At 38.9% G+C, this 13,366-nt stretch overlaps 1 protein-coding gene across 1 annotated transcript in view; it reads right to left on the minus strand.

Moving 5' to 3' along the window:
* The window catches only part of GPR158 (G protein-coupled receptor 158), a 187,315-nt gene that overhangs the window by 14,225 nt on the left and 159,724 nt on the right, over nt 1-13,366 (minus strand). The window contains exon 7 of the mRNA XM_053972486.1: nt 9,582-9,820. Coding sequence (XP_053828461.1) covers nt 9,582-9,820 — 239 coding nt within the window. The remainder of the gene's footprint in view (nt 1-9,581; nt 9,821-13,366) is intronic.

The raw sequence follows: 13,366 nt of genomic DNA on the forward strand, positions 1-13,366 counted from the left end.
GGTTTCTTAAAAACTCCTGCACAGAATGACTTAAAAATCTATCTTGATCCTGAAGTCTTTCCTGACCACGTGGAGTACAAATTTGGCTTCAATGAAATAAGAGTAGTTTTTTTACAAATCTTAGCAGTCTGGGTTTTTTTTCTTTATAGTTGCCTCACATATGCGGAATCATGGCACTGAAATGTATTGCTCTTCAAATGACTATAATTTATTGCTTTAATTGCTCCATAATGATTTAGAAGAAATTGAAAATCAGAAAATTGTTGGAATTAGGCTGCTAAAGCCAGATCAGTATATCTTACTGTCCTGTCTTCTATGGAAATCCCTCATATGAATACTGTTCAGCAGGGCTCCTCTAACATGCTAGACAATGCCTATTTCCTCACATTTTGCCTTTCATCCAAACTTCCCCTGCTCCCCAACATGAGCAGCAGAACTGAATAGATGGGCTAATTGTGAAATAACAAGCACACTCCACAAAACTACCCATGGTCTGTTGTTCTTCCTCTTTCTCAGCTGAAGCAAGAAGAGCCCCAAGTTTCTTTCTGACTGAAAAGATCAGTTACAAGTGCTAACAGAGGCTGAGAGTTTGAAAAGGTTTGGCTTTCAAAGAAATAAAAAATCATATGTAACATTTCATTTGCTGAAGGTATTCTTACTTGAACTAAAAAGTGAGGGCCAAATTTTGCTTACTTTTAGAAGAAAAAATAAAATTGCTGTAATTTTGAATTGGTGGGTTTTGGTTTTTTTTTTTTTTTTTTGCATACAGAGCAAATGAAAAGGAAGAAACCATTTTCCATTAAAAAAAAAACAAAAACAAACAACAACAACAAAAAAAAACCACCAAAAAAACCCCCAAAAAACAAAAAAACCCCAACCAAACCAAAACCCAAAGCCTTAAAACCCAAATATTTCAATTAGCTGGCCTAAGTAGGAAGGCAGGTAACATCTGATCTCCAGATCTGATTAATTCTGAAAATTTCAGTTTTCAGTTTAACAATCATAGTTACAAGGAGTTCTTAAGACAAGAAGCAATTTCAAAGTATTAATATACTGGAGCATAACAATAATTTGTACCATTCACTGCATAATGCTTTTAGAAAAGCTTTACATTTAGAGCAGAGTTGGCATTCCTGTCCGCAGATAATAATTACTGTGACATCTGGTATGGAACACAAATATGGAAGAGATCTTAAAACATAAGGTAAAATAACAGAGTTCCTTTACTTGCTAAGTCCAACATTACAATAATTTCATTAGCAATGACAAAACAGACTGATAGAAAACCGATTTATTATCTAAACCGCTAATTAAACAGATCAAATGTATCATGTAAAAGCTGTGTCTGGGGGGAAGTCAAGTTCCTATAATTAGCTACAGATGGTTAGTGCAATTTGCAACAAAAATCTGAAGGTGTTATAAATTTTTGCTTATTTTTTTCCTAGATGTCCTTTTTACATTCGCAATATAAAGTAAGGTAACATATTAATGTATGTTATGTATATATATAATATATATAATATATATTATATAATGTATGTTATGTAATGTATAGTAAGGTAACATATTACTGTAAGTACTGCAATTAATAACAAAGATATAACTAATGATTGAGATAGATAGATAGATAGATAGATAGATAGATAGATAGATAGATAATTGAGTATATATGGCCTCTATGCAGCAAAGTTCTAATGTACAATTCATCTCTCAAGGTTCTAATGTACAATTCATCTCCCTCTTAGATTGTTTATGGGCCACTAGTGACTCCGTTGCACCAAATATCTTTAATGGTCAAAATCTGTGAAATGTGATATGAAATTCCTATTTGGCTTGCTGAATAATGTTCCACTAGAAGTCTGGTGTAGAAAAGTGACTTTCTGACCACTAAAGGAATATCTTAGCATACTGCATACCTATCAAGAGCAAACTCAAAGCTCAAAACACGTGATCTTGTTTCTATGATTTAGCACAAGGCTTATAAATTATCCCATTCCACATATTAAGCACAAAGTCCAAAAAATCTTCCTTTCCCCTTCTGAAAAAAATTATGGAAATTCCTAGGAGAGAGAGCTGTCAACTGTTCTCTGGACAGAAAATGCAGAGTCAAAACAATAAAACATAAAAGAGCTCTGAAAAAACCTTGCAGTAGTTACTCAGTAATTGTCCAAAACAGGCATTCAGATTTGGGAGAAAATCTCTGATAGATGAGAGGTTAAGAAAAGGCACAGTTGCATTAAAGGTATAAATGGATGCAGATATGAATGGAAGGTAGGAGATGAAAATGTAAAGTGACCTCAATATGTCATGTGCGCCAATGAATTAGTCTTTAAATATCTCTCTTCTTAGTCACTACCTACTTCTTATCCACAGAACCTTTTATCTGGTCTTTGCATTATCTGATCAACCTGCTTAGTATATTCATTGGTGCTTAAAAATCAGGATTCTTCCTTGTCTTCATGATGCTGATTATATTTTTAGAAAATGAAGCAATTTGGAGCACTTAGCTTGATCATCCAATACACTGGGCCAGACCCGCCTGGTGCCACTGTTCTGTTACAACGAAGAGTGTGCCATGTCCACTCACTTGAGATCTTTTTAGGCCACTGCTCATATTCTGCATCTTCTGATAATGAAGGACAATGATATGTATCCATAGTTCATGGTATGCATCTGCTTTACAGAAAAGGATGGACTTAGGGTTGTTATTACTGACTTTATCAAATTTCTCAAAAGATCTGGGTTAATGTATTTTCTAGGTTTTGCTAAACATGCAGTGGTCTGTGTTGCTCTGAGCAGAAGCAAATCCCCACATTAATCCATTGCTGCTTTCACTCCTGCTATGCAGATGTCTGTACTTCACCTAATCAAGGCTGCCTGATGAAGAAGGCTTTGCAATTTGTTGCAAATGACATTTGGATGTCTAATGAATGACAGGAAAGACTGCAAGGGGGGAAAGTGGTCTAGCACACATGCACAACTGACTTCTAACTCTGCTTGTGCCTCAGGCTTATATTCTCATATTCTATGAATATGAAAAAAAATGCATTTGAGGTCCCCATTCAATCCAAACTTTGCAGAGGTCATCATTTTTTGCAGAAGTGGGAGCTTTTTTCTTGCTATTTGGGTGCCACATACATATTTTTTTGCTGCGATTTGCCGCAAAAATAAGCATGCAAGTATTTGTAGCCAGTGAGACCATACAAATATTGCAAATATATTTGACTAAGCTCTGTAACTGAGCCAAAGGCATTGCAACATGGACAACCATATTAAATGGACCATATAACCCTAATCTCACTGTGCCTCAGCTCTGCCTGTGTAAAATGGGGATAATGCCACCCTGCTATTCAGGACAACAGTGGAAATAAATTTTCCCATATTTGTAAAGAGCTTAAGTCCTAAACTGTGGATTTCCTTCCTGCCATAGTCAGGAGAGGAATGTGAATTATTTCAGACTGTCCTGGTTGCTTCTCAGCCCTCCTACCCTGGCAGAAATGCCTTTCTCTTCATTCTCTTCTTCATGCCAGCCCCTTGGTGAAGATGGCTGTGGGCTCTCTGGAGCCAGAACACCCATTCCTTTACTCACTTCCACTCTGCTGTCCAGGAGCTACTTGCAAAAAGAAGACAGCTCTGAAAAATTAAAGCCTATTTTCATGACTCTGTATGGACCTTTATGTCTGACCACACTTACTTGTTTAAAAAGCACCACTACAGGCCAAAACCAGGCCACTGCTCCCCAGGGATGGTGACATTAAAGCTGTGACTTGCCTAAGTTCAATTGGTATTCTGAACTCTACACTCTTGGTAAAATAGTACTGTTCCGACAATTATACCATTTTTTCCCCAGGTTTTAAACTCTAATTACTGATTACCACTCTACTTACATCCATAACACAGCTATGACAACTCATCTATTTCTCTACCACAGTTCACTACATTTCAAATCTCGTTTACTGAAATGAAGTGAGCTATGGATCTGGAAGCGCAGCTCTTCCATCCGTTCATTCACTCAGGGTGCCAGCTGGAGCTGAGCATGCACCATTTTAAAACTGGAAAAAAATTGTGTCCTCAATTGCTCCTGTGTTGCCAGCCAACGCAATCTCTTTCTGCATCGCTGTGTCCAATCTCCCCACCTGGAGAGTTGCACCATGTCATAGGAGAAGCTTTTTTCTTCAACTGAAAGGATTTTCATATATTTCAATGAACTGTGATTACAAGTCTTTAGTGTTGAGTTATTCCTAGCAAATTATAAACTACCAGAGGTTTATCTGTCTCCCACCATATCTCAGCATCATTTTAATTAGCTATGCACAGCAATAAAGAGAGCTATTTGTGGGAAAAAAATTGATGGTGCCAGCATCAGACTTTTTTTCCTACAGAACTTCCATGGCCTGTGGCTGTGAAGGCTGAGAGAGAAGAGTGGGGTCCTTGGGTTGGTGGGAGGCACAGCATACTCTGTCCCCCACACCATCATGAGACTGCCTTGCAGGTCTACTCAAAGTGATGCAGGGGCTATGCAGACCATGGTCTGCGGGTCCCATGGCTTCAGGGTGCCCTAGAGATGGCTTTTGCTGGCAGTGGAGACGTATCCACTGACTTGAGTGTGAGCAACAGACCTAGGAGCCTCACTGCACTAAACACATGCCAGTCTCAGGTCTCTAGGAGCTCCTCTCATTTCTGCACTTCTTTTAGCCCTTATACTCAAGCATTTTCTACTTCCTCTAGAATTAAGGCTGAGTTCTTTACCCTTATCAAAGACTTTAATAACAGGCAGTACAAAAGATCTCAAGGTCAGTATTTATCAGGAAGCTTACACTGTGAAGTGTAAGCCTCATCCTGCCTCATGACTTTCATAGTTCACTGTTGTTACTAAAGTCAGCTGGACACTCTTCTTGTCACCATGTGCCCCATCAACCTCTTCACTTGTGTGTGGATGAAAGAGGGAGAACTGGATCAGCTGAAAACCAGCTGAGTGTGGGGCCTCTTCTGTCACATCTTAAAAAGGATGCAAGCAAATGCCAATGGCATCTAAGGTACTTAAAGTGTTGGAAAGATTTGGAGCAGTACCAGTAGTGGACTCCAAAAAGAGTGGTGCAAAGACAAGAGGAAGTCAGAACATCTTCCAGCCTCTCCCAAACCACACGGGACTTGCAGAAGCAACTAAACATGGCATTCACCAATGCAGAAACATGTGGCCCAGGCAACACAAACATGGTTTCCTGAGCAGAAATATTTTGTAGAAATCATGGCTAAGTAAAGGGTATGGGATTTCCCTTATCACGTAACAGGTAACAAGAAAAAGTAACGTTACTGCAGGGGTTAATGCAACCCAAACTGCTAAACCTGGGGGTTCCAGCAGCACTCCCCATCTTTGGTGCTGTCCCTCATCCTCTTCCAGATTTACCTTATCCTAGAGATGAGTGCCATAAAACTGCACACAGTGCTGGTGATGCAGACTGTGGAAGGACTGCTGAAGAGGTGTACAGGGTGGCAGGAGGAGTGGTTTACAAGCAGGAAAGAGACAGAGCTGAAGGTACTTTGTAAAACACTGTTCTTTTTCTATTTCTGCTGAAAACATTTTATACAGCCCAAGCCTTATCACTTAAAATAAGCTTTTCACAAGCGATCACTATTTTTACAGGATATATTTTTTGAGTATCTAATGTGAGAAATGAAGCCAGATCCACACTAGTGCTGAATTCTAAGCAGCTCCTGGTTGTGCTTTCCACAGAGGAGGCTATAAACGGTACTCTGAAAAACCAGTCCCTCAATGTCTCAAGACAGACACTGAAAATGGATAATTTTGGCTTTAATCTTTGTACATTGATGCCAAGGGGAACATATTTAAAAATACCCATTTGGAAATGAACAGTTCTTTATTCATTGCATGCTCTGAACAACACACCCCAAATATGGCATAGGGCCACATCAAATGGGGATAACAAAAAGAAATAATAATCACTCATTCACTGAATGCAGCAGAGGGCCTGTAGAAAATTTAATAAAAGGGCCTCATAAGGATGTATTACAATGCCCTAGCTCAAAACTGTACAGGCAGTCTTGATGCCCAGTTTGTCAGAGCCTGTCCTGGTACCTCATGCCCTCTTTAGATGCAAAGATTATGCATTTTAAATATCAACAAATGAACAGTGGTAGGGAGTTCTTCTGGGAACAATCCAAAAATACTCATTTTGTTCCTTTTCCTGGCTGAGAGCATGCAGTAATTATGAGGAAGTTTCATATTTGAAACCTTCCTGATGCCCAAGACCCAAAGCTTGACCTTCACATGTGTGGGCCACAGCAGCAGCTCAACACAGTGGAGCAGCACTGCTCCTGCCAGCCAGAAATCAAACAGGTGCAGGGGAAATACATCTCCCTATATTTATATTATATATATATATGTGTGTGTGTGTGTGTATGTATGTATATGTATATATGTATATATTAAATACCTGTCATTCACTTCTGGTCTAAATAAAAACTGAAAAACACACACTGAATGTATGGGGGACTTTTAAAGACTTTCCTATCCATTTGGGGTGAAACTGGCCCTGTTGAAGTCAGGAACATCCACCTGTCAAGATTTCTCCTCTGCTTTTTGTTTGTGCTTGTGCATGCATGTTTGTCTCTCTGCCTGCCTTTGTCTCCTCCCTGGGGCTCTGTTCATTAAACTTATTATATTGTCTCTTTTTCCAGTTTCTGGGAAGCTCTTTTAAATCCTGGTACAATATCTGTTACACTTACAGGATGCTTTCCTCTCAGGATAAAGAATAGTAGTTTTATTTGTGACACTGCAAGCCTGGAGGTAGCAGAAGTTTATCACTTGGAGTTGTTTCTAAGTCAAAATCTGACTGTGACAGGTAGAGGTATAGAATATATTTAGGCCATAGGAAAAAGGCTTTGTGGGTGAGTATTTTCAAGGCCTCAGGCCTTTCTTTGCAATCTCAGACTGTCAACCATGGCATGGCTTTTCAATGAGACAGATGCCCTGACCTTGAAAGGGATGCAGAAACTAACACACAGGAAATAAAAGAATAAGGCAAGTAACAAATAAGTTACCCACAAGTATCCAAGCCTAAGGAAAATACACACTAACTTACAAACACAAAGGAAAATACACAGTAACTTACATTACATTATGTAGATAAAGTAAGATTTACTGAATGCTAATTTTTCTCATCAGCATATCACAGAGTACAGAGGCAATGCTAGAAACAGTGATAACCATTGTGTATAAGTCCCTACATCTCTCACAGAGACCATCCTCTTAGACTTAATGGAAATGTAAATATAAAACATTCACTGTAATAAAAGTCTCTGGAGATAGAGTCTAAGTAGCATGATTAGTATGGGAAATGCTTCATAAATCCCAATTCCAATAATCTCTGGTAGCATAAAGGATTCATCTCATTATGACTTTCTAGCAGAGCCTTGTTAATTCTCACTTCACTAATCTGTGACCTTGAAAATTTCCTGTCTGCATTTCAGTGAAGTGTTGACAGCCAAGTAAAATAGGGAAGTATTCCAGCAAGGGCTACAAGTGACAGAATATATTGCAAAACACTCACTAGATTTATATAAAATAATGTGCCTGAAAAAATTAAATTACAACAAGTCTTTAACAAATTACCATCCACCATTTTTATTTTAGCATTTGAAATCAAATAGCAGAATCTATCAATTAATTTATTACCTATTATATTTTGCAAGGCTGCAGCCGTAGGAATAAAAGGAATTCTGTGCTAAGGATATTACTTCTGACACATTTCTGAGATGAAGTATCTTAAGTTTGGGACTAGTTCCTATTGACTGTAAGATTTTCAGGCCACTATTAGCAATAAAAGTCTTGAAGTCACATGCACACACAGATACACATATACAAATATACATATACACCCCACACGCTACTACAGTCTTGTAGGTGCACATCTCCTGGTATCACTAATATGACTGCATAGTTTACTGAAGAGTTGCATAATTCTGTTTATGGGGTAGTGTGGGTAAGAAGACAAAATGACTGAACAAAAGAAATTCTGCCCTATTTTCCAGGCTCGAGAGCTCACTTTGCTTCTACTACCCCCAAGTGTATTTTGAAACACATTAAAATCTCTTCTAAATGTAAACATACCTTAAAAAAACAATCCTTACTTTTTTTCAAAACTTGGCAGACAGCACCTTACATAATTTTTTGCCAAAATATACAATTGATCAGAATTGGGCATTAAGATCTGAATTGTTAATCCCTACACCACCAGAATTATAAAACCCAGAGAATAAAAACATTTGTTGCCATTATGCAAAAGCCACCACTATCAAAATATTAATAAAACTACACTGTCAAATGCACCAAAATTTTGATCCAAAATGGGTTAGTGCAGATGATGTCATCAAGTGTTTCACATTTAATTATTTTTGTTAATTTTACAACATCTCTGCCAATATTACTATTCCATTACGGCGAAAAGGACCAAAAAGAACCCAAACTGAGATGCATTTCAAAACATGCTCATTTCTACTCTTCTCTGCATGGCTTACTAGTGAGCATATTGACAGATTGGGTACCCCTGTGCCTGACTGTCTCTGAGATCTTACAGAAAGGAGAGGAAAGCAGAGCACAGGGGCACCTTGGAGCCATGGAAGCTCCTCTGCTGGCAGCAGTGTTTTGTCATACACTGACTTTCTGTATGCCAGTCTCAGAGAAAACACTTCTGTCCATCTCATCTGCACTCTCATGTGGAGAAGCCACCATTACCTCTCCCTAATCCTCAGTAGCAGAGCTCTGTTGGTGGGATGTCCATGAGAGACACAGGGAAAGGGCAGAAAAGTAAGAATTTATTTCATATTTCAAAACACTGAAGTATTAGAGACAGTGGGTGGCTAGCCCGGGCTGTACAAGCAACACTGGCTCTAGGTGGAAGCACTGTGTGGGAGAAAACACATCACACTGCTTAGCTGAACCCTGGCACAGGGAACCCACTGTTTCTTACAGAGTTCAGGAAACAATAACTAATCCTTTCTCTGCTTTATATGACTTCTGCAGGGTATCACTTTTAGCTCCTGCCTATTCCATGCACTGAAAGCACATCTAACAAATACATCAAGTTGGTGCATTTGATGTTCATTTCCTATTCCCTGTACTTTGATACCAATTTCTGTAAGGTTATGTTAGAAGTTCTTTCTCTCCTCACACAAGAACTCTGCCCAGTTCTGTGGTGCAAAATCAAAAAGCCTTGATTAAATTAGTCACAATTTCTCACTTCAATAGTAGAAGAACCATTGAAAAGCTCCAATAGTAGAAGAGCTACTTCTTCCTTCTGCCTTCAAGGATGAAATGTCTTGAGCACCCATCACTTTGCTACTACAATCCAAGTTACAAACCTTTGAAAGTCATAGAAGTGTTAGCATATTTTGTTTTATTTTTCACACCCTTTAAAAAACATATATGCTGATATTTTACTGCTGTACTTCTCACATATTAGGCAGTCTGACAAAACTTTATGATATTCTAAAAGAAGAAAAATTAAAAGGCAACCAAGCTTTATTATAGAAATTAAAGACAAGCTAGAAAATTAACCTACCAACAGCCATCATGTAATCCCAGCGGTCTATGAGGCACATATTGAAGATCAGATGGTCAGATGTTTGCCCTTGACCAATAAGTGGAATGTTTCTCTCCAAATTTTGGGTTATTGCAGAAGTCCAGCCAATGAGAAACCAAAAGACTACCAGAAGAATAACAGACAGCATCCTCATCACTCTCCCACCTGTCATATATGGAATACGCTGAGCCGTTCGGGACAGGAATACCTTCAAAACCCTGAAAAATTCAGACAGTGCAGAATTAAGAGCAGTAGTAGTGTCATAGGAATTAATTTCATTTTATTTCAGTACCAGATTATTTAAAAAACAAATCAACAGTCTTTCCTCTGACAGTATGTACAAGAATGAAGTTTGGAACATTATTAGTTTCATATTAATCATATTTAAATGGAACTGATTGCTGCCCAGAAAGTGTTATGTAGCAATAATAGAAAATATTAGCTATGCTTATGTTAGAGATACACATTTACAGGCTGTCTTGTCAAGCTGTTTTGTACATTCCATCTCCCAGTGGAAGACTTCTGTCTTTGAAAGATGAAAGGTAATTTCCATAAACCAGCAACCATGTATGTGAGATTTTATTCTGCTTTGATGCTGTCTGCTCATCACCAATCCTGCTATTTCCGGAGAACAAATTAACACTTAAGATTTTTTCCCACTGAGTTTGATGCTGCTGAGACAATAACCTACTCATCATAAAAATAACTATGGAAGGCACTTTGCTAATTAAATGGGATTTGATTTGTTTAGAGGCAACAACATGTTTTTTGAGCTAGGACAGAACCAACATAAGAAAAGCCACACCACACATCAAGCACTTATCCCACATAACAGTTATTGAACATCTAACACTTTAAAAATAATTGCACTTATTATCAGGATAAATTTACTCCCACAAGAACTGTTCAAGGAAATAACACCTGCATTTTCTATCCATCACCACCTGCTAATGCAGAAAAAGTTCCTCTTAGGAGCATGAGAACAACCAAAATTTGAGGAAATCCCCTTGGGAAGAAGGAGTAGTTGGATTCTTCATGTAGCACAAGACATCTCTCTGTGCTGCCTGCACCCTGGGATCTGCCAGGAGCATCTTCTGGGAGCATTGCAGTGCTCCTGCCTTGGCCCTGCTAAGCAAACAAGGATGAGCACTGAGGAAAGGCTATCATGGAAGTTTTTATGTACCCAGACTGTTATTAGCAAAAGAGCTGAAGTTTAAAGGCTGTTTTAGACACTGGGGTGAGGAGTCTTTCAAAGCAAAGATTTCAACTGTTTCAGTGATTTTGTCCTCAAAACCACAGTGGTTCCTGACGCATGAGCATGAGCATGTCCAGTCTTGATATATATGAAGAGACAAATTATCATTGAGGTTTCAGTATAATGATTTTTTTTTCCTAAAGTTTATTTATTAAATGCCCTTATCAGCTCTTAAATTATTTCAGTGTACCAAGCATCAAGCCACCTCCCAAGACATTCGACAACCAGGCCTGCCTTTTCAGCAATACAAAATCACACTTCAGATTAACATTTATGTTTATATTTGTCTGAGAAAAGGCAGAAGCAGTGCTGCCTCTAAAACAACTAATAGAGCAGTGTCTTAAAGGCAGAAGAACAAAAGGTTTTCCACGTCCATAACAATGAATCAGCATTTGACTACAAACGCAGCCTTCACAGTGTGCATTAGGTGAAGTCAGAGATCTGAATATGTTCAACATTATTCAGCTGTTTCCCTCCCAACAGTCACTCCACAGGGAGTCACAGTTTTTGATCTTCCCATGTTTGATAGATGTTTTGCTCTCCCTTTACAGATGCTAAGTGCTTTATGCTGGAAGCAGACTCCCAAAGACTTCATCCAGGAGAGACAGAAAACTCCACAGAGGCAAGGCAGGCTACTTCCCTCTGCATTGCTCAGCCACAGCACTATTGTTTCAGGGCAGCACTGGTGATCCCTCGTTTTCTAAACACTAAATTCCTGATTTTTTTCTAAAATCTGGAAGCAAAGGCTTTCCTTCTCCCTGTTGTGAATGCTAGTAAATAGTTAGCTTCTCTGAAGGGAAGAAAAATTTATTATTTTTGTAATGAACTGGAAAATTTCACAGCTATAGTTTGTCATTTGAGAAAAATCTCATCGCACATTTTTATGAATGTTGAATTATTAGAGAAATCACACAAACCAGCTGAGAACTATTAGAAACCTTTTGTATTTTGGCTCCAAAGTAAATTCTTGATGATTCTGCTGAAAGTCAACATGTGAGCCTATTTTGGGCATAATAAGGCAGAACCCATTAGATTTTTTTTCATTACTAGTTCATTAACTGCTGCCTGTGAGACAGCTTTCTAAGGGAGATGTGTGGGCTGCTGTTACATTATTTACCTAAGCACAATGAAACAAATAATATTTTGCAATACAGCAGTCAAATCCTCTCCAATTTAGATCAAATCACATTTCTTTTTTTCTCCTCTTTTTCACAAAAAATAAGCATCCCCCACCACAATAATTTCTACCTTGGACTCGTAGGCTTACATGTAAGCCAACCTTTACGCTTCTTTTTTCAAACATTCTTTTTCTGAAAAGCTGTAAAGAAAGTTGCATTAGATCAATAATGCTGCAAATCTCCTTTTCAGAGGTTGTGGTATAAAAGCAGTCAAGCAGAACACAAGCTCCCAAGTTGCAATTCCCTCATTCTCCTGCCACAATGTGAATCCAAAGCCTCATTGCTCACCACCTCAACACTGACTTACATGCTTTGTCTGCTCTCATCTTCTGTGTATTATTGAACATGTATCAAAGCAGAGACAACTGCCCAGGAGTTGCTCTCCCAAGGACACATCATCTCACCACACTGGAGAGTCATTATCTTTCCTATACCTCTGACTCATACAATCAAAGTTCACTGTAAAAAAGTTGAATTGCTGTAGTATGAGACCAGACTGCCTCAGCAAACACAGGGTGTTTGATTACTGGTACCTGGGTCATCCCTGGCACTGAAGCCAGCTGGCAGAGAACATACTATTATCCTCAGCATTACAATTCAGCAGGACAGAGGATGGAGTCCCAGTGCCCAGGAATGTTCTCAGATGCTACTTAATTTATGAATATAGATGTAGCAGATTCAAGTTCCTGAGCAAATTAAAGTTTAATTATGAGTATCAAGTAAGGCAAACTGGATAGACTCCTCCTTCTGCCCTATCTACAGCCAAAATTACTGGCAGTGCCAGTCAGTGCCCTGGTAGAAGCTCAGGGGTCTGTTTGAGACATATGGTCTCTGATCTAAAGCAGAAGAAAAAAACATATTCCTCAACCTCTTCTAGCTATACGCCTACTCAAAACCACTCAGCATATGCAATTCACTTTTCTGCACTGTTGTTGGATAATTGAACAATCATTTCCAGTGACATGTCATCAGCTCTGTTTACAGGCAGATCAGACAGAACAGTGCAATGTGTTTTACCTGCTTTTCCGGAAGACACAGCTGCCTTCGAGCAAAGCTTTGACTCGCAGACAGCTACAGCCAGGATTAAAGCTGATATGCAATAGCCATTCCTTTTACAGAGTAAACAGAAGGTGCAGTTCAGGCTGAATGAACTGCCTGGCGACCACAGCACATAACTCCCAACTCTGCTGGCTGCACCATCAAGTCTGGCAAGAATTAAGCTACATGGTCTGAGGATTTTCTTTGGGGTGCCTGGCTCCATATAAATGGAGAAGGGGAGGGCTTGGTTGCAAACACTGAGAGCCAAGGGAAGCCCAGCAGCTGGGAAGGGA

The sequence above is a fragment of the Vidua macroura genome, chromosome 1 (genome assembly GCF_024509145.1).
Source record: "Vidua macroura isolate BioBank_ID:100142 chromosome 1, ASM2450914v1, whole genome shotgun sequence".
Lineage (NCBI taxonomy): Eukaryota > Metazoa > Chordata > Aves > Passeriformes > Viduidae > Vidua > Vidua macroura.